The sequence below is a fragment of the Littorina saxatilis genome, linkage group LG12, assembly GCF_037325665.1.
Source record: "Littorina saxatilis isolate snail1 linkage group LG12, US_GU_Lsax_2.0, whole genome shotgun sequence".
Classification (NCBI taxonomy): domain Eukaryota; kingdom Metazoa; phylum Mollusca; class Gastropoda; order Littorinimorpha; family Littorinidae; genus Littorina; species Littorina saxatilis.
In genome coordinates this window covers 68035-95975 of record NC_090256.1, presented here as the reverse complement: position 1 = coordinate 95975, position 27941 = coordinate 68035, and the positions used below count along the sequence as shown (strand labels likewise).

The following is a 27941-nucleotide window of genomic DNA, read 5'->3' as shown; positions in this document are numbered from 1 at the left end:
ATAGCAGTAGGCAGGTTTCACAATCTTCAATCACAGACTTCCTTTTTTTTCAACAAAATCAATCTTGACAGAGATCTTTGAAATAGTGTTTTTATTAAAGCCTGACATCCTCCTGGATGGAATCAAGACAAAAACTTGTATGGAGACGCATTCTTGTCGACATAATGTGATAGCTTGTTACAGTACTCTATCAAACAAAGGGATAGACGTAAACAGAATTGGGTAACGATTTATTCAAAGAATATTGTCCAGAGGCTTTAATAAATTAAGCAATAACAATGCAAGCAAAATATCATTTCCGAGCTCAGTGAAAAAAGCAGCAAATAAGGACTAATTATGGGAATTCCGTTCTTCTGAACTGCTATTTCGCTGTGATGCACGTCATGAGCATACCTTCAAAAGTAACAATGTTAATTGCACTCCATTTCTCACTGTAAAAAAAAAGTAGAATCATTGACCAATAGAAAAAAACGAGTTTGGAATTTTTTTTGCATATTCTTGGGGAATAAATACCTGAAAATGTAACCCTACCCTCTAAATGGTGACATCATGACAGCGAAAAAAAATATACACAACAAGTCATGTGAAGTGATAATAAAACATTAAGTTGGTTTGAAACTAAAAGATCAACATTGGAATCAGGGACGAGTCATTAACAATGCTAGTGAGATTTGGCTAGCCGAAACCAGAAGACCGAGACGGGTTGCCTCCGTGAAGCATATGAACAAAACGGGCGATTTTTCTCATTTGAGCAGATTTTCACACTAAGCATGACATATATATCTGTTTATACATTGGGATCCAGGAAATCCAAAGGATACAATGCAATAACTTTTGAATCTGTAATCAAAAGTGTTATTGTTATTTGCAATTTTTAGAATGTTATGTACCAAATTTTATAATACATTTCATAACTTGACGAAATTTAAAACAAGTCGCGTAAAGCGATATAAAAACATGTAGTCAATCTATAGGCATCAAATTGAAGGATAAACTAAAAAAAAAAAAACAGTCCGATCGGCGAGACTAAATTCAGATAGTCTCGGCTAACCATACCCGAAAACCGTCACGGATCACACTCATCTCCGCGAAGCATACTCAACCTGTTTTCTTTAATTCTGAACGCGTTTTTAAAGTAAACATAACATATGTATATATATATTTTAAATCAGGAGAAGATAAGAAGTACAATGCAGTAGTGTTTGAATCTGTAATGAAATATTCGTTTTTGATGACAATTTTAATGAGCGAACTAATTCACTTATTTTCAAGCTACCTGGCTCAAATGCAATATCAAAGTCCCGACTTAATCAAAAATTACTTAACAGGTCCGCGTCAACTATCACAAAAACGGAAATGACGTCATCAAAGACTGTGGCAGAGTACCTTAACGCAGTCCTAGTATATCCACTACTGACTGAACTGTGGCATAGTACCTGGACGCAGTCCCAGTATATCCACCACAGACTGAACTGTGGCATAGTACATGGACGCTGTCCCAGTATATCCACTACAGACTGAACTGTGGCATAGTACATGGACGCTGTCCCAGTATATCCACTACAGACTGAACCTTACTGTCTTGCATTTTCTACAACAACTACTCTGCACACATAAAAAAAAACCAACCCCTCTCGCACGCACACATGCAAGTACGCACGCATCAACACTCACGCATCAACACTCACACACACACACACACACACACACACACACACACACACACACACACACACACACACACACACACATACGCTAACACAAACGAACACGTGCGCACAACGCTCGCGCGCACGCTTACACACACACACACACACGCACGCACGCACGCACGCACACACACACACACACACACACACACACACACACACACACACACAAACGAACACGTGCGCGCAACGCTCGGCCGCACGCTCACACACACACACACACACACACACACACACACACACAGCTAGAGAATACATCATCTGATATGTTTCCTTGTTCATATGCTTTTTTCAAGTCATAAACGTAAACAATGAATGGTTTTACTGGGATTTTGTGCAGCGTTTTGTATTATCTGCGTTGTTGTCGGATTTAAATACTCTCTCAAAAACTGGGTATCTAATCACGACCGATAAGATTTTCCCCTTTTCGATTAAAAAGTACAATGAGATTTAGTCAGAACCATAACATTATTCTTCCAAAAACACTTATTAACATCCATGTAAAAGAAACACAACTCTGTTCATCAAATTATCTCCCCCTTTGCAAGAAACGTATGGCGAAGGCACATTTCGCGCCGCGGTGCAGATGACGCAATTAACTCTCGTGACGAAACGATTGGTTCGTGAAGTCGCGTCATCAACCGTTCATGAATGGCCCTTGTATGAATGGCATTCTTTCTGTTGGGATGACGTGTGAACCTCATCATTAGTGACTTGGAAAATCGGTCGGATTTAGGTATCCCCGAAGTCGGTCGGAATTGGATACACTTACCAGGCTACACTCTTCCACACTGACAGGCGCGCACGCACGTACGCACGCACATATGCAACAATAACAATGATAAAAATCAAACTTTTAAAAGCACTTGAAAGTTAATACACAAAGCAACTATTGATTCCCTACGATTATATGATCGTGACTGGCTCTCTTTCCAAGTTGGAACGTTTTCAATCTGCTGTCTGACGTCATCAACGTGTTGAAAAACGTACGGCAATGTCTATAAAACTCTCACTTGACCACAACATTCACAATGCAGTGCATTCAAGGATTGAAAAAAACCACTGGCGTTGATCAGACACAGTCACTGAATGTTGTTATTTTACAAATGAATCTGCTTAACATTTGGTAAGAAATGACCGTCAAAGTGCCGGGCGGTCGTGAGAATTCAAGGTTTTCAGAGACAGACAGTAAATAACGTGCTCTGAAATAAACACATGCCGAAAAATTCTTTAGTCAGCCAGTTGATCATCTGCCTGACAACGGATAGGAAGTATAAAATTGGTCGCATCATGGCAATTTGCTGTGTATGGCGGTCATAGCAGACGATTTGTCTTCAGGACGGTCGTGAGAAAAAATGAGACAGACACCTTGCCCGAGTGACTAGACAGTAAATAACGTGCTCTGAAATAAACACATGCCGAAAAATTCTTTAGTCAGCCAGTTGATCATCTGCCTGACAACGGATAGGAAGTGTAAAATTGGTTGAATCATGACAATTTGCTGTGTATGGCGGTTATAGCAGACGATTTTGTCTGCAGGGCGGTCGTGAGAAAAAATGAGACAGACACCTTGCCCGAGTTACTAGACAGTAAATAACGTGCTCTGAAATGAACACATGCTGAAAAATTCTTTAGTCAGCCAGTTGATTATCTGCCTGACAACGGATAGGAAGTGTAAAATTGGTTGCATCATGACAATTTGCTGTGTATGGCGGTTATAGCGGACGATTTGTCTGCAGGGCGGTCGTGAGAAAAAATGAGACAGACACCTTGCCCGAGTGACAAAATGACCAAGCGCAAGTAGAATAAGCCGTAGTTAGCCTTTCAAAACCCTTTCATATCGTGATTTGATGGAAATTGCTACTTATTAAAAGCATGTTACGTCCAAACCTTTTAACAGCCATTCCAACTGAACAGATGTGTAATTAACGTTTTTGAGACAGACACATTTAGAAAAAAGACCGTTTACTTCACATGCGATTGTATCGACTAAACATAAACACATTCATTGTTTTTTTTAACTAAGTGTGTTCATCTATCTCTGTTCTTTGGTTTCTAATGTACTTTTAACTGGATTTCTTTGTGTGTTTTTGTACTGGTGCCTTTGTCTATTGCAATGTGGCTAAAAAGGGAAATCGTGTCTGTCTCATTTCTCACGACCGACCTACCTTTTTCGCTGGTGGGGAATACAAACTTGACTTAAATTCGATCAAAGTTTATTTTTCATATGTAAATTCCGAAGACATTCGACACAGACCAGTGAAAATTCACGACTCAACAAAACGAAACATTTTATTTGATATCAAAGTTAGGGACATACCCGACTCTGAAGACTGTGAAACCTGTCAGTATAGATAGACAAGACAACCAGAAGAAAAGATAGCAGTATAGATAGACAAGACAACCAGAAGTAAAGATAGCAGTATAGATAGACAATAGTGACCAGAAGAAAAGATAGCAGTATAGATAGACAAGACAACCAGAAGAAAAGATAGCAGTATAGATAGACAAGACAACCAGAAGTAAAGATAGCAGTATAGATAGACAAGACGACCAGAAGAAAAGATAGCAGTATAGATAGACAAGACAACCAGAAGAAAAGATAGCAGTATAGATAGACAAGACAACCAGAAGAAAAGATAGCAGTATAGATAGACAAGACAACCAGAAGAAAAGATAGCAGTATAGATAGACAAGACAACCAGAAGAAAAGATAGCAGTATAGATAGACAAGACAACCAGAAGAAAAGATAGCAGTATAGATAGACAAGACAACCAGAAGTAAAGATAGCAGTATAGATAGACAAGACGACCAGAAGAAAAGATAGCAGTATAGATAGACAAGACGACCAGAAGAAAAGATAGCAGTATAGATAGACAAGACAACACAACATTTAATTTAAATTAAACAAAGACAGGTTAATGACAAATCAGTTACCCGGGAATTGTGCATGATCTGTCCGTTCGCCTTCAGCAGCCGTTGGTGTACGCAATTTATTTAGATCGTCTTCCCCCGTCTTCTGTTTATCTGTCCTTCTCTCGCCCCGGCGTCTATGGCGATTTCTTCGTCTGTCCCACGTCCTGCATGCAGCATACATAATGTCAGTTAATGCTGGTAATCGGGGATTTGGCATCACGTTTGGCAGCGTGTCGTGTATCGGACTAACAAAACCAATTACTGAGAGGTATGGCTTAACAGTGTTGGCAAACTTCACCATATGCGGTGGGTTTTGTTTTGTTTTGTTTAACTAATGATGTCAATACGAAGTGATCTATACCACATCGACTCCATTTCTCTCTCTCTCTCTCTCTCTCTCTCTCTCTCTCTCTCTCTCTCTCTCTCTCTCTCTCTCTCTCTCTCTCTCTCTCTCTCTCTCTCTCTCTTTAATAAAAAAAAACGCCTTTTACAAATCTCAGTACACAGACGACACCGCATTTTTGGCTCACGTAAGTGTAGCCTATGCGATCGTAACTTTGTCTGTCTGTGCGTGCGTGCGTGCGTGCGTATGTGCGTGCGTGCGTGCGTGTGTATGTCTGTGGTAGAAACTCTAACATTTGAAGACGTCACATTACATTGACGTCACATTATGACGTAAGAGGGTTAGACGTCACGCGAAGGAAGTACTGAAAGTCTCGGTCATTATTATTTTGAGCGGGCCGAGACTAGTTTGCAGTCGTGTCCCTGTTAGTAGGCTACATGCAGACAGACAGATCTAGATCTAGTGTCTCGCTTTCTTGCACAGTTTCACCCAGGGGCGGATCAGTTGCTTTGTAAGGGGGGGGGGCACTTTGAATCGAAAGTGAATGTGATGGGCGCGAAGCGCCCGAATTTGGTAGGGGGGTCCGGGGGCATGCCCCCCCGGAAAATTTTTTTGCCCAAAGAAGCAAAATGGTGCCATCTGGTGCCATTTGAACTTAGAAATTGTCATAGAATCAGCATAGAAAAAATCTTTTTTTTCTTCTTTTTCTTTTTTTTTTCTTTTTTTTTTCGGGGGGGGGGGCACGTGCCCCCTGTGCCCCCCCCCCTCGTCCGCCCCTGTCACCTATGCTCTTTCTCTGTGTGTGTGTGTGTGTGTGTGTGTGTGTGTGTGTGTGTGTGTGTGTGTGTGTGTGTGTGTGTGTGTGTGTGTGTGTGTGTGTGTGTGTGTGAGTGTATGTGTGACGGAGTGATTGAGTTTGTGTTACTGTTTGTCGATTTCTTACGTGAGCCTTGATGGCTTCGCCTCTTGTTTCTTGTATTTTAACATTTTTACTTAAGGGGAGAGGTGGCACGAAAAATGAAATCTGAATGTTTGTAAGTTTTCTTTGAAGTTTAGGGGTACTTTATAGAAAAAAAAAGCATAAAAAAGCACCTGCATGCCCAGTTTTTGACCAAGCAAGTAATATTTTCATTAAAAAAATACCAATTTCTTCCAAAAAATACGAAAATTACACACCGCGCCCCATGAAATTTAAAAACAAATGCAGTGAAAATTACTCCCAGATATCAGTTTCAGACTTATACAGAGCCATTTTGACCAAATTATCCCAGTTCGAATTCAGCAGCATAAATTGAGAGATATAAATTTTTGCCCCAAAAATACCCAATCAGGCTTATACTATATTCTCTAAAAAAAAAAATGATGGGTTTTACCGCTCTGTAAGAGTATAGCAAAATCAAATCTTACTCCTGTAAAAGAAAAATTATAACTTTGTCCACACTTGACAGGTAAATCCCAATTAATTGATAGCAAATGCAGGTTCTACAAATTTCAGCATTTTTAATTGATTTGGGTGATTGCAAGTGCACGTTCAGTCTCCTTCTTAAAGTGTTCTGAAACCGTTCTGCCACAGGGTTTAGTCCAGGCTTTATTTGAAGAACCACGCCAGGGTCTTTCAACGCTGCATCAAGAATTGGGTTACAGATGGAGAATGTTTTCACCACGTGTCTCACCCGACATTGTGATTTTGCCATTCTCTTTCGCATAGCCCATACATGAGGAAGGGGGGTGGGGGGGGGGGGGGAATTAGAGATGGAGAATTTGTTCGCTTCACCACGTGTCTTAGCCGACATTTTCATTTTGCTATGCTCTTTCAACGCTGCATTCTTTCGACAACTTTGTCCACACTTGACAGTTAACCCTTTCGCTGCCAATCAAAACTTGCGTATGTGCATTCCTGACTCAGTGACCAAGTATCCTACCAGGCCATTGGCTGCTATTTGTGTGTCAGCAGTGACATAGCATTTCTGGAAAATCCCGCCGGGAACGGAGAAGACGGGTTAACCCGTCTTAAGGCGCTGCGGCCGCACAAGCGCATGACGGGTATACCCGTCCTAAGGCAGGCAAGTGGTTTGATAGCAAATGCAGGTTCTACAAATTTCAGCATTTTTAATTTATTTGGGTGATTGCAAGTGCACGTTCTACAAATTTGGAGACTTTAATGCCTCTGAATTATGAGCTATGAATTTAACACGCTCAAGTTCAAATTTACCCATACACCTGTGTACAATCCATATATTCTTTTTCCTCATTTTCTTCACATAGGAAGACGTCATTCTCTTCCGCAGACAAGGCGACAGATGGGGGGGATGTCCACTCTCTTCCGCTGCTGTTAGTGTTCAGGTATCGACCAGGCATCGACAACTTTGTCCACACTTGACAGGTAAATCCCACTTAATTGATCGCAAATGCAGGTTCTACAATTTTCAGCATTTTTAATTTATTTGGGTGATAGCAAATGCAGGTTCTACAAATTTCAGCATTTTTAATTTATTTGGGTGATTGCAAGTGCACGTTCTACAAATTTGGAGACTTTAATGCCTCTGAATTATGAGCTATGAACTTAACACGCTAAAGTTCAAATTTACCCATTCACCTGTGTACAATCTATGTATTCTTTTTCCTCATTTTCTTTTTCCTCATTTTCTTCATATAGGAAGACGTCATTCTCTTCCGCAGACAAGGCGACAGATAGGGGGATGTCCACTCTCTTCTGCTGCTGTTAGTGTTTAGGCATCGACCAGGCATCGACAACTTTGTCCACACTTGACAGGTTTATTTCTCAGAGTCATCTTTGTGTGCACTCTACTCGGTGTCCGAACACCCCCGTATGTACACGCAAGCACAAGACCAAGTGCGCACGAAAAAGATCCTGTAATCCATGTCAGAGTTCGGTGGGTTATGGAAACACGAAAATACCCAGCATGCTTCCTCCGAAAGCGGCATACACCTGTGTACAATCTATATATTGTTTTTCTTCACATAGGGCTGCGTCATTCTCTTCCGCAGACAAGGCGACAGATAGGGGGACATCACTCTCTTTTCCGTTGCTGTTAGTGTTCAGGCATCGACAACTTTGTCCACTCTTCATTGTGGGTGACTCGAACTGTCGGCGAACTGCGACAAGATTTCTTTCCCAATTACATGATTGGTGTTACATATTGTTTTTACACATTTTAACTAGCATGCATCTTAATTGAAGCGTGACAAAATCATTTTGTCACATTGACTGAATTCTCAGACTGTCCACATTGACTGAAATCTCATAAAAGGGCACAATTTAACGACAGAACCCACTGTATATTTACCAATGGGTTACTTTTTTATTCCTATTTGCTGATGTGTAACACCATGATCCACAACCCACACCAAATTTAGCTGCTACAGTGTGTGAACAAACAATTGATGTACTTTTTACAATTACATGTGTTCTACATCTGAAAATTGGTTGATGATGGTCTGGAAAGATAGCTTTTGTTGTCAAAGTCAGGGTACTTGCCTCACAGAGTGACTGGATGTGCAACTATGTTTGCATTCAGATCATTTCAAACCTTAGTTGGTGATGTGTAAATATTTTATTTTATTCTCTTTGTACACACCTTTGCAACTTTAGTTCAGTGTGTTGTGTGTGGTTTTACATTCATATTTTGTTCATTTTGCACCTGATTGCATTTTCTCAATCCCTTTGAGTTTGCTACTGTGTGTGTGTGTGTGTTTGTGTGAACAAACTGTACTTTTGCTGTACTTTTTGCAAGTACGGGTGCACTGATGTGCACCTATGATAGTGTTCTTCATTGCGATCATTAATGCTGTTTTTTTCTCCAGCTCCCAATTGTGTGCATGACGATGTGCACACAGTTCATTTGCACATTTAGCGTTGTGTGTGTGTCTGTGTGTTTTTTATACATATGCATGGTGATCTGTAAACATTTTGCTTCTCTGTGCACAATGCACATGTAAACATTTTGTTGTTCGCAGAACCAACTTCACATTTTAACTATTTTTTATTCACATGTTTGCCAAAGTGTAAACATTTTGTTCCATTTAACACTGGTTGTTTTTTTCCTGTCTCAAGACAGCTCAAGACATGTATGGTGATGTGTAAAAATATTGTTATATGGGCACATTTTTTTGCACATTTATGTACTTCACTTATGTCAATGTAACCGCTAATTTAAGTGCAGTCGATCGTACAAACATTTGATTGTGGGTGACTCGAGCTGTCGGCGAACTGCGACAAGATTTCTTTCCCAATTATATAATTGATGATACATATTGTTTTTATACATTTTAACTAGCATGCATTTTAATTGAAGCGTGACAAAATCATTTTGTTACATTGACTGAATTCTCAGACTGTTTTATCCTTTCCCAATTATATGAAAATTTGATAGGCGTTTTATTGTTCACAGTACCAACTGTATATTTACCACTGGGTTACTTTTTCCTATTTGCTGATGTGTAAAACTGTTATTGTACGGTGCACACTATTTTCTCCCAATAAATTTATGGCATTTTGTTTTGTACGATGCCATCGAACATTTAACACGTTTTTGTTGTTGCTTATTCACAATTAATTCTGTAATTTATAAAGAAGAAAATCCCGTGCATAGCACGGGTATCACTAGTAAATATATATTGTAAAACCCCGTTTTATAGCTAATGCATTAAATAATTATCCTTTTCCATACATGGTTGCCTGGTGTAATATTCTATCTTGATGTCCATCGGTATTATGCGCTAAAAGGTTGCATTACCGATGAGCACTAACACAACCATCAATACACGCCAGGTAGCTAGGGATGGTGTCGTTCAGTATTAATTTGCTGTTTTATTATATGCAGTTGGCCGGAGGGAACGGAGAAGGAGGAGAGACGTATGATTACGTGTAAGGCGTGAAGACTGGACAGTGGGAACGCTGTCGGAAGGTGACTGCGGTTCACGGTGACGCATGAAGAGCGACGACGGGCTGCGCGGCTAGCACGCTGACACACATTTAAGCTACTACATCATTGGCTGTGTCCAGCGCCAGCTATGCTACACTACACCTGGGCGACGTGGGGTCACTCCGACAAGAAGGTTCCAACACAGATTGTACGCGGGACCATCAGAAGACGGCAAGAGGAAAGGGCTTGGTCAGCTCTACTTGTCTAGGAATCTGGAGGCAGCTCAGCGAGGATGGAGCTGGGGACGACGAGCTTAGGCAGTCGGGGACCTTTCTAGTGGGTCAGGATCAGAACAGCTGCGGCATTCTGAGGAGGGAAACGACAAGGGTGCCTTGACGGACACTTGTGTATCCCTGAAAAGCTAAGTACCCTGTCGCTGTTATTGTATGTGTCTGTGTTCGTGTGATTGGGTGATGCAACATGGTTGAGCGCCGGAGTCGAACAGACTATAGAACAGGGGGGGTGTTTAGGACTGGATTCCAGAATAATTTTATGTGAATTCATGTGTGTCAATTTTGTAGTATTTGTATGGCGTATGCGTTAATTGTGTGGATGTTATGTGTATAAATTTGTGTATATTATATAAAGCTTATAAGTTACATGTGGTTCCTTTAGTTGTTTATACATAGTGACGTCTATCTCCACTTGTAATCTTTCTTGGGTGTATGGTGAGGGAATGAGTTGGGTGTTTGCGTGTGCTCCCAAGATTGCTCAATCTTGAGGGGATAAGCCGTCACGTGTCATATTCCAAATCAAAGCATTGCTGTAACATATACTGTACGTACGTATGTTGGTACAGTATCAGTTTAGCTGTAATTCCATCCTTGAATTTCCAACGAGCGGACATTTATTCAAATTTTACAATGGTTAGTAGTAATCTGATCAAGTAAACTACAAAGTTTTATTTGGAAAGTATAAATACATGGGCTGTAATCTGATACCGGCATGTGAAGAAATTCTTATTATTATTGAAAACGGTAACGATTTTAACGATCTTGTTGCCAAAAAATCACTGCTTAAAAACAATTTTGAAACAATTTACTTTTCCATTGTTCACCGAGATAGGGCTTGTGACTTTTTACCAAAGAAAGAGTTAAAACTTTAAAAAAAAAATTAGTAAGAGGCAGAGGTACATCAACAAAATTCGAATTTTAAATGGATCATGTTTTCCCATACATTCTGAGTAAAAAGATAGATGAAGATAATGTGAGAAAACAGTTGCAATGAGAACCGTCCAAATGTTTCCACAAATAGATTCAGAGACAACGTTATGCAAGACAAATACATGGGACATTTCTGGAAAGTGAATTCGCACTGTAGAGACAGAAACTCTGATGCCAAAATATGCTGCAGGGTGCCAAGAGTTTTGATTGATTGATATCTGTTGCCTTTTGGGTCCAGCGGACCATATAGGCCAAATCAGAACCCCACAAGTTTAACATTACACAAATTTAAATTAAACCAATTTCAAAAAACAAAGTCAGGAAATGTATCACAGTAAAACTATGTATCACAGTCAAATACGGTACAGTTTGTGTCAGTAAAAATTGAAAAAAGCATTTGTTTTAAATGTATATGTGAGATTGGAAACGACAGTTACGGTACACATGCACTTCTGTGCATCCGTGTGAACTCGTGGTACCTCTGTGCTATCGAGGATTCAAACCTGTACTATCGGGGATCCATTATGGTTTCTGAGACTGTGTTTCGTTTGTATTGAATTGGTCTCGCGGAAGAGCCGATTCTAAAATTTGCATAGGTAAAACGATCGCTTTTTTGGTACAAACCTCTGGAGTATATTTTGTGATTAATGTTTTTGTGAACAAGAAACAATTGACAGGTGGCTTATTTCCATCTCCCTTTTTCCCTCCGCCGCGATGTAAATTTGAATAGTTGAAGGTGACGTTAGACACCAACTAAAGAAAGTGGGGGTGCCCGACACCCCTCGAGTCGAATATGTATTAACCTTATGACGCCGGCGCGCAGGATGTGGCCGCTAAAACTTTCTGTTTGCTTGGAACTTTGGAGTGAAGAAAACCTATATTTTTTGTGGTGTGTTTTCTGGACGCCTTGTGTGACATGTCTGTCACAGGCTGAAATCCTTTGGGATGTGAGGAATTCTTTTGCTGGTAGGTTAATACAATTTTCTTTCTGTAAATGGGTAAGCAGTGAGAAGAATAATATGCTGCTTGGGGAAAGGATTTATTTGAATGTCAATTCAAGTAGATTGTTTTGTGAGTTGGAATGTTTGGGAAGACTTTTGTTTGTTGAATGCTTTAGAAAACCGTTGTTTGAGAGAACGGTATTGTAGGCATGTTATTTGGTAGGAATGATGTGTTTTGTTGTTCAACGAGTTAGTTTGTAGTATTTGAAATTGTTGATTTGTCTATGTATGCTTACGGCGTGCATTCTGTGCTTTGCAGGATGGCTGAGTGTGCGACGGGGTTTCAGTAGACGGGTTTTTAGCTGGTTTCAGTAGACGGGTTTTTTAGCTGAGTTCAGTAGACGGGTTTTTTTAGCTGGGTTTTAGTTTCGTTAGGTTTTCGTAGACTAGATTTCGTTAGAGGGGAGCAGTTAGTTTTAGTGGAGGGATTTTGGTCAGGTTTTGTTAGAGTTTTTTTAGATTTGGTTTTTTTTGAAGAATTGTTTTTTTTTTTTTTTTTTTTTTTCACAAACAATTTTATTCACATAAATAACAACAATTAACAATATCTCATACAATGAATTAAATACAACTTATCGAGAACAGCAAGCTAACTTTTTTAACGTTTTGTTCTTCGAACACTCACACAAAAATGCTTCTTATCTGTAACTGCCTATTAAAAATACTTTCCAACGGTAAAAACGAATTTGTTTTTTTATATATACTAACGCACATCTTTCCGATTAAGATAATGTGGTTCAATTTATACATAGTTGCCTTTCTCACCATTACAAAATGCATACCAAATAAAACATCACTAACATTCAAAATAATCTTAATTTCTAAAGTACGAAAAATAAATTCTTCAATAAACTTCCAGAATTTGTATACAACCGGGCATTCAAAAAAGAAGTGTTCAATGAAATCAGTTACATCACAGCAGTAATTACATTTATTAGTTTCCGTTACTTTCATTTTACACAGGAGAATGTTGGTCGGATAAATGTTGTGCATAATTTTCCAGTGTAAAACTCTTAATCTAGTCTCTTGTGTTGACTGATAGGCAACTATCCAGGATCGTTCATCAATTTCTACATTAAACTTTCTCTTCCAAAATCCTCCGGAACATGGTACATCTGTTTTCATATTAATAATCTCTTTCCTGTATTCGCTGGCACTTAACACATTTTTGCCGTTAAACAGTGGTAAGGTAATACAAACATCATCAGTCATATTTACAGCATTTTTCCTCATAAATAATGACACAGCAGCTTTTACAACATTATATTCAAGAATGCGGTTTGGCGAATATCCAATCAAATCACATATATCTTGATATGATAATATATCTCCCGAACGTACAATGTCAGTTAATACCAATACACCTCGTTGTATCCAACTCTCAAAAAATAAAACTTTGCCACTATACGTTATGCATGCATTATTCCATAATAAAATCGGCCCGATTGTCCCACGATCGTAGTGGTTATTATCCAGCCAATATTTTAATACTGCTTTCCAAAAGTGTGATTTCACTAGGTCTAACCCTTTAAATCTTGCACTGTTTACATTCGATAAGAAACATTCAAAATGTTTTCCAAAACGCAAATACATCATCTTTGGAGTGAAACTCCAATTATCATTTTCATTTGATGTAGTAAGTTGTGAAACCCATTGTAATAAAAAAGAGATTTGCATTTGCCTAATATCGATCATTTTTAAACCACCTTTTTCAATTTCAAAACATACAACGCTTCTTTTCACCTTTTCAAAGGCCTTCCGATTACAATCTCTTTTTCGCCACAAATATCTAAACAATAAGGTATTGACTTCATTCAAAACACAGTCAGGTAATACAAACGCTTGCATAATATACACAAATTGTGAAATTAAAAACGTTTTCACAATACATATTTTCCCTACAATGCTCAAATTTCGCTTCTCCCATGCACAAATCAATCGCTTAATATTCCTTATTCTTCCAGTCCAGTTATCTTCTACCAAAGAAGCACTCTTATCATTACAAAAATATACACCCAAAATCTTCAACTTCTTCTTCCAAACAAAATTATAAAATGTTTCATCACAATGTTTCCTACTACCCAACCACATCGCCTCAGACTTTCTCTTATGTATCCTTAAGCCTGAAAAGCTAGAAAAGTCATTCATTATTTCAAGTGCATAATACATATCAATCTCATCCTTTAAAAAAAGGGTGATATCGTCTGCATACAGAGCAATTTTAATAACGGTTGCAATATCAGCATTATTCCATAACGAAATTCCTTTAATACGTCTACACTGTCTTATTTTTGATGCCAACAATTCAATGGCTAGTACAAAGGCCAAACATGAAAACGGGCACCCTTGACGAATCCCGGCTTTCACATCAAAAAAATCAGACAACCATCCACAATACTGCACTGAGCTAACCGTGTCGTTCATTAACACAGTCACCCATTGAACAAATTCTGGCCCAAACCCGAATTTTTGAAAGGCTTTAATAATAAACTCTTTTGAAATACTATCGTACGCTTGAACACAGTCAATTGCGACCAACAGACCAGGTTGATTTAACTCGTGTGACTGTTCGATTACATCATCAATTAGCCTTAATATTGTAGATACTTTTCTGCCTTTAATGTAACCGACTTGATCTTTCTGAACAATATCACCAATAACGCTTCCTAACCTTTTTGCCAAACACTTGGCTATCAGTTTATAATCGCTGTTTGTAAGGGAGATGGGTCTCCAGTTCTTTAATTCATTTTTAGGCAAATCCTTTCCCTTGTGTATAAGGGTAATGACAGCTTTGCGCTGCGTGGAGGACAATTTTCCATCGTCAAAACTTGCATTAAAAGACGCAATTAACAATGTTCTGATGCGGGTCCAAAACACTTTCAAAAATTCTACAGTAATACCATCAACCCCAGGGGCCGACCCAGATTTCATTTGTTTAAGTGCAGCGAGAGCTTCGTTTTCAGTTATTAACCCTTCACACTCATTTCTCTGAAAATCTGAAATCTGTAATGTTGTCACATCAGATAAAAACTGATCCACCTTCTCGTCCATGTTTTCAACGTTTACTTTTTTTTCTGTACAAATCAGCATAGTAATTCTTTTGCGCGTTCAAGATTTCACGCTGGTCAGTTATCACTTCTCCAGATTCACACTGTATACTGTCCATTATCTTCGCATTTGCTCGGGCTTTTTCAAGGTTGAGAAAATACTTTGTGTTCTTTTCTCCCTGTTCTACCCACTTCGCACGGGCGCGTACTTGGGCTGCGCGAGCTTTACACTGTTCAACTAATTCTATTTTTAACTTAAGGTTCTCACGCTCGCACTGCATTCCACAGTTATCTGGGTCATTCGCTAACCTTGCATCCAAATAATTTAATTCAGCATACAACAAAACAATACCGTTTCTTCTTTCAACGCTTTTCTTCTGCGCGTACTGCATTGCATAATCTCTTATTTCACATTTTAACAGTTCCCATACGGTTTGATAATCAGTATCGTTTATAAAATCGTATGCGTGATTTTCAATCATTCTATTCATACCATCAATGAAATCTTTATCCTGGAGGAGAGAATTATTGAATTTCCAGTAACTCGGGCCTCTGTCAATCTCAGATAATTTGAGTTGCACAGAACAGCCTCTGTGGTCGGAAAAGGGAACAGACAATAAACAACATTCCGTAGTTCTATCAAAAAGTGTTGCACATGTAAATACATAGTCAATTCTCCTAGCAATAAACGGATTCTTCTTTGACCAAGAAAATTCTTTAATACCAGGGTTAAATAATCTCCATACATCAAACAAATCACATGCGATAAACATTTCATTCAGTTGTGACACTGCTCTTTCAGCGTGCCTTTCTCCGCTCACTATGTCTAACTCATTGTCAAGAACACAATTAAAATCACCACACAAAATGACGTTACTTAAACGGGAATCTTTAATAATTGACACAACCTTCTGATAAAAAACACATTTGGAGTTTACATCGTTTGGCGCATAAGCATTCAAAATCCACAAATCCTTTCCTTCACAAATTATATTTACCCCTTGGATTCTATCACAATGGGTCTCCATTACTTTATAATCAAAATTACATCCTTTTTTAAACAAAATCATTTGACCACCACTGTGTGATGTTCGTTCGGTATAAATCATATCCCCTCCCCATTCCTTTTTCCACACATCAGCTACCTGTTTCGTGATATACGTTTCTTGCAAACATACTACATCAAACTTTCTTCTTCTTAAAAACTGGAACAGTTGTTTCCGTTTGTTTGGGGATCGAATCCCTCTCACGTTAAGTGAGAACACACTTAAATCGTCAGGCATGATCATCGTCCTAGAGACAGTATCAGTCCGTCACCGTGTTGTCATCAACAAACCACAGTTAAACCTACCCCTTGCCAGGTGTGGCGCAGTCACGTGCATCACGGACACCCGTGTCAGCCAGTGTCAACTTGGGGAGCTTTCCTGTCGCATTGTCACTGTCAGGGGAATCCCCTGTTTGTGACCTTAGCCTTTTCACACTCAGCGACCGCGAGCGTGGCTCTAAAATGAGCCTTGTTTGGTTTTTGTCTGGTTTGTTTGTGTTGACTTGTCTGCCGCGGGAAAGGAATCCTTGTTTTTGTGCGTGTTTTTGTTTGGGATTGTTACACTGTTTTTTCTGTGATGAATCATGAATGCTATCAGCCAGTGAAGCACTCTCTTTCTCTTCCTGGGACTGGGACTGGGACTCCTCCGGTTCGCCTTCGTCGCCGGCAGTTTCCTCTGTGCCGCGCTCGATCGCCACGTCCACATCATCTGACGTGCGAGGGGGATCCCCAGCGGGGACGGCATCACAATCGGGGTCGCCTCTCCTGTGGCCAGACTGACCACATTCTCTGCATGCGATGTCGTTACAGCAATCAGACGTCCAGTGCCCCTCCTGGAGGCAGCGTGTGCAGGCCATGGTTCTCCTCACCTTGGGTTGCTCTTTGTGGTACAGACGGGCACTGGCCACACCGATCCGCACCTGTTTGTCGAGGGGTTTGGCGGGGACGTTCATCCAGACGAACCGCCGGCCTGTTAAGAATCGTGTTAACTTGCCGTCTTTGTTCCGGACACGTTCACATGTGATTGCAGATCTGAGAGTTGCCCCCATTCTCACAAGGGCTGTCTCTATATCTTGTACAGCAATAGAGATTGGAATGTCAGAGATCCATAGCTTGGTAGCCGGTGTTTCTTCGCCCTCCTGTCCACGGAGGATAAATGGGTTTTGGTTAAACACCCTGATGGCATGACCACGTAGTGAGATTCCATCGATTACAAGCTTTGCTCTTGCTTCCCGGCTGAGCGGGTACACGCGCCACAGGCCACGTATTTCCTGGGCGCCCAGTATTGTTCCACTACCACTGACTCGCTCGGCCGCCAGACACAACTCAAGAGTGTCATATCTGTCACCACCTGCCTGAGGCAGCTCGCGCCTTTTCACAAAAACGGGTTCGACTGACGCGGTCAGGGCGGCAGCCATTTTGAATACAACTACACCACATAGACACACACACTTATCTATAAAATCACTCCAAGGAGCAAAAAAACAAATGCAGATTAGTACCTACACTTGCACACGAGTCTCAGCTAGGCGTAATCCAAAGGTCAGGAACCTGCAATCCCCTAGAACTCCAGAAAAACCGAAAAAGGCGGAGACTCCGCGATAGGCGACTGACTTCAGCGCCAGGGACGATAACTCCCCAATTGTTTTTAGGTTTTTTTTTTTACGTTTGTTTTAGATTAGAGTCTCATTGTGGTTTTTTTTTCCTTAAAGTTGAGAGTGAGGATTTAGAGTAGAGTGTAGTTTGGGGGAAAGATTTAGTGTGTTTTTAAAGGGTAGCTTTAGAGGGAGAATTTAGAATGTAGTTTTAGAGTGAAGAGTTGAGAGCGTTGTTTTTTTGGAGTTGTTTAGTCCTATAGTAATACATAGAAAGTTTTGTATTTGAAAGTAAACCCCCGTTATCCCACACATTCCCCTTTTCATCTTTTGGAATAAAAGAACGTGTTAATATAACTTGTGTCGTTTGCTTGAGTGTTTGAGCTCGGTAAGAAAGAGTAAAGTAAATTGGCACTCGGTTACATATAGGTAAACTTAATTAACGGTGTGACGGACGCGCATGAAGCATGTTTTAATCATGGATGTGCAAACGCGTGGACTGGGTGGCCGAGTAGTAACGCACTTGTGCTCGGAAGCGAGAGGTTGCGAGTTCGACCCTGGGTCAGGGCGTTAGCAATTTTCTCACCCCTTTTCCAACCTAGGTGGTGGGTTCAAGTGCTAGTCTTTCGGATGAGACGAAAAACCGAGGTCCTTTCGTGTACACTTCATTGGAGTGTGCACGTTAAAGATCCCACGATTGACAAAAGGGTCTTTCCTGGCAAAATTGTATAGGCATAGATAAAAATGTCCACCAAAATACCCGTGTGACTTGGAATAATAGGCCGTGAAAAATAGGATATGCGCCGAAATGGCTGCGATCTGCTGGCCGATGTGAATGCGTGATGTATTGTGTAAAAAACAAGAAGGGCAAAGCCCATACGACTCACATGCTTGACCTCGACCTTTAGGGTAACTAAACCTAGCAATGACATCATACACTAAGAACTGCTTTACACATTTTTCCTACCAAAATACATGTGACCTTGACCCAAGGTCAAGGTCATCCAAGGTCATGCAACACAAAGCTGTTAATTCAAGACATAGGAAGTACAATGGTGCTTATTGGCTCTTTCTACCATGAGATATGGTCACTTTTAGTGGTTCACTACCTTATTTTGGTCACATTTCATAAGGGTCAAAGTGACCTTGACCTTGATCATATGTGACCAAATGTGTCTCATGATGAAAGCATAACATGTGCCCCACATAATTTTTAAGTTTGAAACAGTTATCTTCCATAGTTCAGGGTCAAGGTCACTTCAAAATATGTATACAATCCAACTTTGAAGAGCTCCTGTGACCTTGACCTTGAAGCAAGGTAAACCAAACTGGTATCAAAAGATGGGGCTTACTTTGCCCTATATATCATATGTAGGTGAGGTATTCAATCTCAAAAACTTCAGAGAAAATGGGAAAAATGTGAAAAATAGCTGTTTTTAGGCAACATTTATGGCCCCTGCGACCTTGACCTTGAAGCAAGGTCAAGATGCTATGTATGTTTTTTGGGGCCTTGTCATCATACACCATCTTGCCAAATTTGGTACTGATAGACTGAATAGTATCCAAGAAATATCCAACGTTAAAGTTTTCCGGACGTCCGGACGTCCGGACGTCCGGACGTCTGGACGGACGGACGGACGACTCGGGTGAGTACATAGACTCACTTTTGCTTCGCATGTGAGTCAAAAATCGATCTCACACGGCATAAATAAATCCCTGCGCCTTAAATATGTGCGCAATATAAATTGCTTTAAAAAAAAATAAAAAAAATCCCTGCGCTTAGAACTGTACCCACGGAATACGCGCGATATAAGCCTCATATTGATTGATTGAGTAAAACTATTATCACAGGCGTGGCACCATGGTGCCTCTTCTCTTTTAAGCAGGTGAACATGTGTTATATAAGTGTGACCAGTGTGTAACCTAGCCAAAACACTTTCTTTTTTCCTACTTGAAGCCATCAAATGTATACAAGATACGCCCTGAGCATTAAGGCGTCAGCCACTCATCCCCTGGTCACACATAACAAACTCGGAATTCACCATATTTTGGGGGAAAAAAGGTGGAGAATTTTATAGGTTAGAAAAGGTAAGTGAAAGGGCTTTGGGGAGGCAGAAATAAAGAAGAGACAAGAAAAATATCCTAATTAGGTTCACGGCATCGAGAGTGATGCGACCTTCTCTCAGAAGTTAGTAGAGAAGGCTCCCCCATCCACCACCCGGGGGACGCGCCTTTACGCCAATTAGGGGGCGCGAGGGGTGTGTCCTTTCGTCACAGGTACCACTGTCGTGACCATTTCGTTGCACTGATTCGCTAGACTGTGCAGGCGTAGTGAAAATATAGTTTTCACAGCATTGTCGTATTTTTCCAGGGTGATGATGTTTTCTTGGAACAATATTGGTATATTTGCTGTTGTTTGGCTCTCTTCTGTGAAATAAAAGCTGAAAATGTTAAAAAGAAATTAAAAAATAAAAATTTGAAAAAATGCTGCAAGACAATGCACATACGTGGGAATTCATAGTCTTTTTTTCTCACTCGGAATGTGTGATATATATATGTATCGATATCCATCGCATTGGCGATTCGTTTCCTTGTAACCAACGTCATTTTGGTTATTTGATTACAACAACAATGTGTCTACAATTTCAAAATTCAATCATCACATTTAAGTCATCGTTTTCTATGCTGGTGCAAAACGCAGTACGTACCAAACAGCAGTGCCCATATCCAACTGGGAATGTCCTTAATCGTCGATGTACACATAAACAGGGTGGTCCAAAAAAAAAAGTACCCATTTTTCTTTTGCCTCAAAAGTTTTGTTTAAATCGATTTTAATTGAAAATGTGTTATCTTGAAGAGACCTTGACATTTATCAGGATAATAATGTGGATGACATTTTTCAATGTATTTGACAGCCTAGTAGAGCCTTTTCACTGTCAATTTCTAATTGTTTGTGTCACCTTGAAGTGGAGTAGGTAGAGGCGATGCTTAGTGTGTCCTCATCCCGGTTCTGTGATGACTTGGCCTTCACGAACAGCATGGAGTGCTCTTCTGCAACAAGCAATTACACACGTCGTCATCCCGGTTCTGTGATGACTTGGCCTTCACGAACAGCATGGAGTGCTCTTCTGTAACAAGCAATTACACACGTCATCCCGGTTCTGTGATGACTTGGCCTTCACGAACAGCATGGAGTGCTCTTCTGTAACAAGCAATTACACACGTCATCCCGGTTCTGTGATGACTTGGCCTTCACGAACAGCATGGAGTGCTCTTCTGCAACAAGCAATTACACACGTCATCCCCGTTCTGTGATGACTTGGCCTTCACGAACAGCATGGAGTGCTCTTCTGCAACAAGCAATTACACACGTCGTCATCCCGGTTCTGTGATGACTTGGCCTTCACGAACAGCATGGAGTGCTCTTCTGCAACAAGCAATTACACACGTCGTCATCCCGGTTCTGTGATGACTTGGCCTTCACGAACAGCATGGAGTGCTCTTCTGCAACAAGCAATTACACACGTCGTCATCCCGGTTCTGTGATGACTTGGCCTTCACGAACAGCATGGAGTGCTCTTCTGCAACAAGCAATTACACACGTCGTCATCCCGGTTCTGTGATGACTTGGCCTTCACGAACAGCATGGAGTGCTCTTCTGTAACAAGCAATTACACACGTCATCCCGGTTCTGTGATGACTTGGCCTTCACGAACAGCATGGAGTGCTCTTCTGTAACAAGCAATTACACACGTCATCCCGGTTCTGTGATGACTTGGCCTTCACGAACAGCATGGAGTGCTCTTCTGTAACAAACAATTACACACGTCATCCCGGTTCTGTGATGACTTGGCCTTCACGAACAGCATGGAGTGCTCTTCTGTAACAAACAATTACACACGTCATCCCGGTTCTGTGATGACTTGGCCTTCACGAACAGCATGGAGTGCTCTTCTGCAACAAGCAATTACACACGTCGTTCGGAGGGCTGATGTATTCGTTACGTACTGCAGATGTGGTACCAGACCTCTTTGTGTGTGTGCGTGTGTTTGTGTGTGTGTGTGTGTGTGTGTGTGTGTGTTTGTGTGTGTGTGTGCGTGTATGTGTGTGTGTAGAGTCTCTTTCATTGATGTTTGGAACGAACGTTAATCTGGCTTTATCTGTTCACGGAGTGCGTAATAGGGAATGTCCTTCCCTATTTCAGCTTTATCTGTCCACGGAGTACGTAATAGGGAATGTCCTTCCCTATTTCAGCTTTATCTGTCCACGGAGTACGTGATAGGGAATGTCCTTCCCTATTTCAGCTTTATCTGTCCACGGAGTACGTAATAGGGAATGTCCTTCCCTATTTCAGCTTTATCTGTCCACGGAGTACGTAATAGGGAATGTCCTTCCCTATTTCAGCTTTATCTGTCCACGGAGTACGTAATAGGGAATGTCCTTCCCTATTTCAGCTTTATCTGTCCACGGAGTACGTAATAGGGAATGTCCTTCCCTATTTCAGCTATCGTGGATGTACAAGTTTGCTGCATATGTTACTGACTCGCTCTCTCTTTTCCTCCCCCCCCTCCTTCCTACCTCCCTCTCTCTCTCCTCCCCCCTCTCTCTCTGTATTTGTAAAACTCCCACGGTAGATGGTCTAAGGGAATCCTGTTGATCATTCAGAAATTCTAGGCCAAGGAATATCATCTGTCGCTCCAATTTAGAAGTGAATGTAAATAAAACTGAAGCCATGTGGATTGGGTCTAACAAATACTGTACTGACCAATATTTTGTTCTTAAATGGAAACGGAAAGTAAAAATCGTTGGAATTGTTTTTTCAAACAATATACCTGCGTCATGAATTGAAGACAACTGGTCTAAGAAAATTCAACGTATGCAACAAATAATTTTTAATTGGTCCAAAAGAAACTTAAGTATACAAGGTAAAATTTGCATTGTTAAAACCTTTCTTATATCTCAGTTCGTTTATATTTTCCAGTCTCTAGCAGTGCCTTATCATGTTTTACATCAAATTAATTCCATTTTGTTCAGGTTTATTTGGAAGAAAAAATATTCAAATACACGGGCGTTCTTTCTTTCTTTCTTTCTTTATTTGGTGTCGTTTTCAACCACGAAGGTTATATCGCGACGAGGGAAAGGGGGTAGATGGGATAGGGGAAAGGGGGAGATGGGATAGAGCCACTTGTTAAGTGTTTCTTGTTCACAAAAGCACTAATCAAAAAATTGCTCCAGGGGCTTGCAACGTAGTACAATATATGACCTTACTGGGAGAATGCACGTTTCCAGTACAAAGGACTAAACATTTCTTACATACTGCTTGACTAAAATCTTTACAAACATTGACTATATTCTATACAAGAACCACTTAACAAGGGTAATAAGTGAAGAATGTTATGGGTGAGAAAAGGAAAGTAAAAGGACTTTGGGGAGGCAGAAATAGAGAAGAAACAAGAAAAAGATCCTAATTAGGTTCACGGCATCGAGAGTGATGCGACCTTCTCTCAGAAGTTGGTAGAGAAGGCTCCCCCATCCACCACCCGGGGGACGCGCCTCTACGCCAATTAGGGGGCGCGAGGAATACACGGGCGTTTGAAAAAGTAAAACGAACAATTATGTGTAAATTAAAAGATAATGGTGGATTAAATATGATAAATGTTGTGGATATACAACTCATTTATGATGTCGTGGGCTATTGGTCTGCAGAACTTTACAGACAATTACTGGTTTGTTACTCCTAGATATTTTTTTTCAAGTTTGGGTAATGGTTTGTCCTGTTTTGACTCTAATGCATCCTCCAAGAAGCTGGTTGGCGTTGTTAACTGCAGATCGGTCTTTTGGAGACAAGTATTGTTAACCTGGCTAGACAACAAACACATTTTGTATGAAAAGTATGATGCCACACCTGTTCCATTGATGAATCAATGTATATGGAACAACATGAATATACAATATAAACATAAATGCCTCTTTTTCAAAGATTTTATTAAATGTCATATTTATCATGTAAAGGATGTCGTGAATGAAATCGGTGACATGATTTCATTTGAAGAATTATGTCAAAAGGTTGGTTATAAACTCGTATTGGTAATATTACACCAAGGGAAATAAGAACTGTTTTGGTTAATTTCGAGGTACAAACTCCGAGCGCCTGTTCTTTTTGGCAAAGAAAGCATAATGTTGTTCTGGAATCAAGACACTGGCTGTTAGCTGTTAATTGTACAAAAGAAGAACGACTGCGTCTGCTTCATTGGAAAATTTTACACAGAATTTACCCAACGAATATTTTACTAAACAAGATGGGTTTATGTCAAACTAATAATTGTGAAGTTTGTAATGAACTGGATACACTTGAGCACTTCTTTTTTCATTGTCAAGAGGTGAGGAACGTTTGGAAACTATGTAAAGACTTTATTTATAAGCAAATTTATTATAATATAACTTTGAATAAATCAGATATATTATTTGGTTTTTGGAATGAAAATTTAAAAAACGATCAAATTTACTTTATAAATTATTGTATTTTGATAAAAAAAAAAATGACCATAGGAAAATTTAAGTATGGGAAGAAGTTAGACTTACGTATTTTATTGGAATTAGAGTTAAACATTAGACAGAAGTAGAAAAAGAAAAAAAAAGAAATAAAATAAATAAATCGGGCAAAAAATATGGGTTGAAGCATCCTGCATGCAACTGAGGTCCAAAAAAAAAAAGAAGAAAAAAAACAAACATCTGTCGCTACAGTGCCGTTAGCTTGTTTAACGGACGGATTGTACGTATAACTAAACTGAAGATATTTTTTGGAAGAACTCTTGAGTAACATTTCATAAACATCTGTCAAATAGCACACACACACCCACACACACACACACACACACACACACACACACACACACACACACACACACACACACACACACACAGGTTCCCTCTCGATTCCCAGACCCCAGCAAAGCATGCAGTCAAATATAAGCTGACTAACCAAATGGCAAGTGCAATTAGGTTACTGTGCTGCCTCCCTTTCGAATCGGGTGGACAAATTAGGTTACTGTGCTGCCTCCCTTTCCAATCGGGTGGACAATTGTGCGCGTCTGTGTGACTGTGATAAGTACATCCTCATACTAGTGTAGTCGGACATTGACGTGAAGTGGTTCTTTCACACTTTTCAGCACCTCCCCTCTCCCCAACATCCACATCCCTTGGCTCACTCACACACAACATTCCGACTTCCACCAGCCTTGGCTCACTCACACACAACATTCCGACTTCCACCAGCAACCCCATTCTGTTTCCGAGCTTGCGCCTCAGAGTTATCATGAACCAGTCACAAACGATGCGTTCGATTAGCTTGTGTGTAGGTTGGCTGCCCCTTTGGCATCTTTCCTGCCAAAAGCAGCCTGTGATGTGAGGATGCCACTTGTTACTTCAACGATTCTCGTTGTGCCAAGAAACCATCTGCACCTAGCTCTCTCTAGCTAATAAATGCTCATCAGTTATCATCCAACACCCATAGACTTTTTATGGCTTTCTCAGTTCTCCTATGTTCATTCGGCTGAAGACAAAGATACGCACGCAAGCTCAGCACTAGTCAAGCAACACGCAAGCTCAGCACTAGTCAAGCAACACGCAAGCTCAGCACTAGTCAAGCAACACGCAAGCTCAGCACTAGTCAAGCAACACACAAGCTCAGTTGGTAGCGCGCTGGATTTGTATTCAGTTGGCCGCTGTCAGCGCGAGTTCGATCCCAGGTTCGGCGGAAATTTATTTCACAGAGTCAACTTTGTGTGCAGACTCTCTTCGGTGTCCGAACCACCCCCCGTGTATACTACATTGGGTGTGCACGTTAAAGATCCCACGATTGACAAAAGGGTCTTTCCTGGCAAAATTGCTTAGGCACAGTTAATAATTGTCTACCATACCCGTGTGACTTGGAATAAGGCCGTGAAAGGTAAATATGCGCCGACATGGCTGCAATCTACTGGCCGTATAAAATTTCATCTCACACGGCATCACTGCAGAGCGCCTAGAACTGTACCCACGGAATATGCGCGATATAAGCCTCATTGATTGATTGATTGATTGATAGTCAAGCAACACACAAGCTCAGCACTAGTCAAGCAACACGCAAGCTCAGCACTAGTCAAGCAACACACAAGCTCAGCACTAGTCAAGCAACACACAAGCTCAGCACTAGTCAAGCAACACGCAAGCTCAGCACTAGGCAAGCAACACACAAGCTCAGCACTAGTCAAGCAACACGCAAGCTCAGCACTAGTCAAGCAACACACAAGCTCAGCACTAGTCAAGCAACACACAAGCTCAGCACTAGTCAAGCAACACACAAGCTCAGCACTAGTCAAGCAACACGCAAGCTCAGCACTAGTCAAGCAACACACAAGCTCAGCACTAGTCAAGCAACACGCAAGCTCAGCACTAGTCAAGCAACACACAAGCTCAGCACTAGTCAAGCAACACACAAGCTCAGCACTAGTCAAGCAACACACAAGCAAAGTAAAGAGGTCTCATTCGAATAGCGAAAAAAAGATAAACGATTTCTGCAGCAGCTGTTCCATTTCTCATCACTGCAGCAATTGAGCAAGAAGCGGAGCGAGGCAAGCAACTGCACGGAAATTGACAAAAGGTTCTCTCCATAATAAATCGAACGCACTAGATCAGGATTTGATTCCGCTGAAGTGCCGCTTTGAGTGCAAATTGGTCCCCGAGGAGCTCACCTTGTAGCTGGAGACGGAAATGCTGCAGTCGGAGGGCGGCACGAAACAGCATCTCCTCCTTCGTCTTGATGTAGCAGATCTGCCGCAACAGCCGTCTGGCCTGCAGGTATAGCCGTTCCTGTCACAGTGCAAGATCCATGTTATTCTGATGTTTTTGTGGGATTTTATGGGCGTGAATTCTCAAAAGGAGTGAGGGACACGAGAGAGAGAGAGAGAGAGAGAGAGAGAGAGAGAGAGAGAGAGAGAGAGCTGGGGGGGGGGGGGGTGTGAGAGAGAGAGAGAGGAAGAGAGAGGGTGGGAGGGGGAAAAAGACAAGATAGCGTATGTTGTGTTGGTTAAGCACTGGTTGGTGTTACGGTTAGGGTGTTACGGTTAGGGTTAGGGTGTTACGGTTAGGGTTAGGGTGTTACGGTTAGGGTTAGGGTGTTACGGTTAGGGTTAGGGTGTTACGGTTAGGGTTAGGGTGTTACGGTTAGGGTTAGGGTGTTACGGTTAGGGTTAGGGAGCCTTCCAAATGAAAGTGTGTGTGAGGGTGAGGGTGGGGCGGCCAGGGAAAAGATAGTTGTGTGTGTGTACTGCATGTGACCATTCTCATATATATACCTTACTGACTATACTGTTTGCAAATAGTTCAAAGACATTCTCTCTCTCTCTCTCTCTCTCTCTCTCTCTCTCTCTCTCTCTCTGTCTCTCTGTCTCTCTCTCTCTCTCTCTCTCTAACCCTAACTTTCAGTTGATAATGCAAAACAAGAAGCGTCTCCATGATTAAGGCAGATTTCTTTATTATGTTAACAAACGCCGTGATTTACTTCCTAAGGTGTAACAAAATGATTTATTTTGCTTCATGTCTCTCTGTTTTGTTGATGTGGTTGAGTGCATTGCGTAGCTGCTGGTTTTTATATAACTATGTCCTTTGATGTATGTTGTAGTTGAGGATGTATTTGATGAGGCACCAGCGATCCCATGTACATACCGGGTATACATGTATGTATTGTGCGTGTGTGTGTTTGTGTGTGTGTATGTGTGTGTGTGTATGTGTGTGTGAGAGTGTGTGTTTGTGAGAGTGTGTGTTTGTGAGAGAAGGAGTCAAAGTCAGAGTGTGTGTGTGTGTGTGTGTGTGACAGTATGTGTGTGTGAGAGAGAGAGAGAGAGAGAGAGAGAGAGAGAGAGAGAGAGAGAGAGAGAGAGAGAGAGAGAGAGAGAGAGAGGCTGTCATGTTTGATATATGTACCTGTTGTACGGGTCAGTTGGCCTAAACAAACTTTCTGAGTTCTGAAAAGTTCTCTCTCTCTCTCCCTCTCTCTCTCTCTCTCTCTCTCTCTCTCTCTCTCTCTCTCTCTCTCTCTCTCTCTCTCTCTCTCTTTCTTTCTCTCTCTCTCACACGCACGCACGCACGCACGCACGCACGCACGCACGCACGCACATACACGCACGCACGCACGC

The 27941-nt window shown here is 41.0% G+C and overlaps 1 protein-coding gene across 2 annotated transcripts in view; it reads right to left on the bottom strand.

The window, feature by feature from the left end:
* The window catches only part of LOC138981007 (uro-adherence factor A-like), a 43236-nt gene that overhangs the window by 8730 nt on the left and 6565 nt on the right, over window positions 1-27941 (bottom strand). The window contains exons 3-5 of one of the 2 annotated variants that reach the window (XM_070353792.1): window positions 26499-26616; window positions 20727-20817; window positions 4648-4790 (exon numbers count right to left, since the gene is read on the bottom strand). In XM_070353792.1, coding sequence (XP_070209893.1) covers window positions 4648-4790; window positions 20727-20817; window positions 26499-26616 — 352 coding nt within the window. The remainder of the gene's footprint in view (window positions 1-4647; window positions 4791-20726; window positions 20818-26498; window positions 26617-27941) is intronic. The other variant, XR_011460533.1, reaches the window with a different exon arrangement.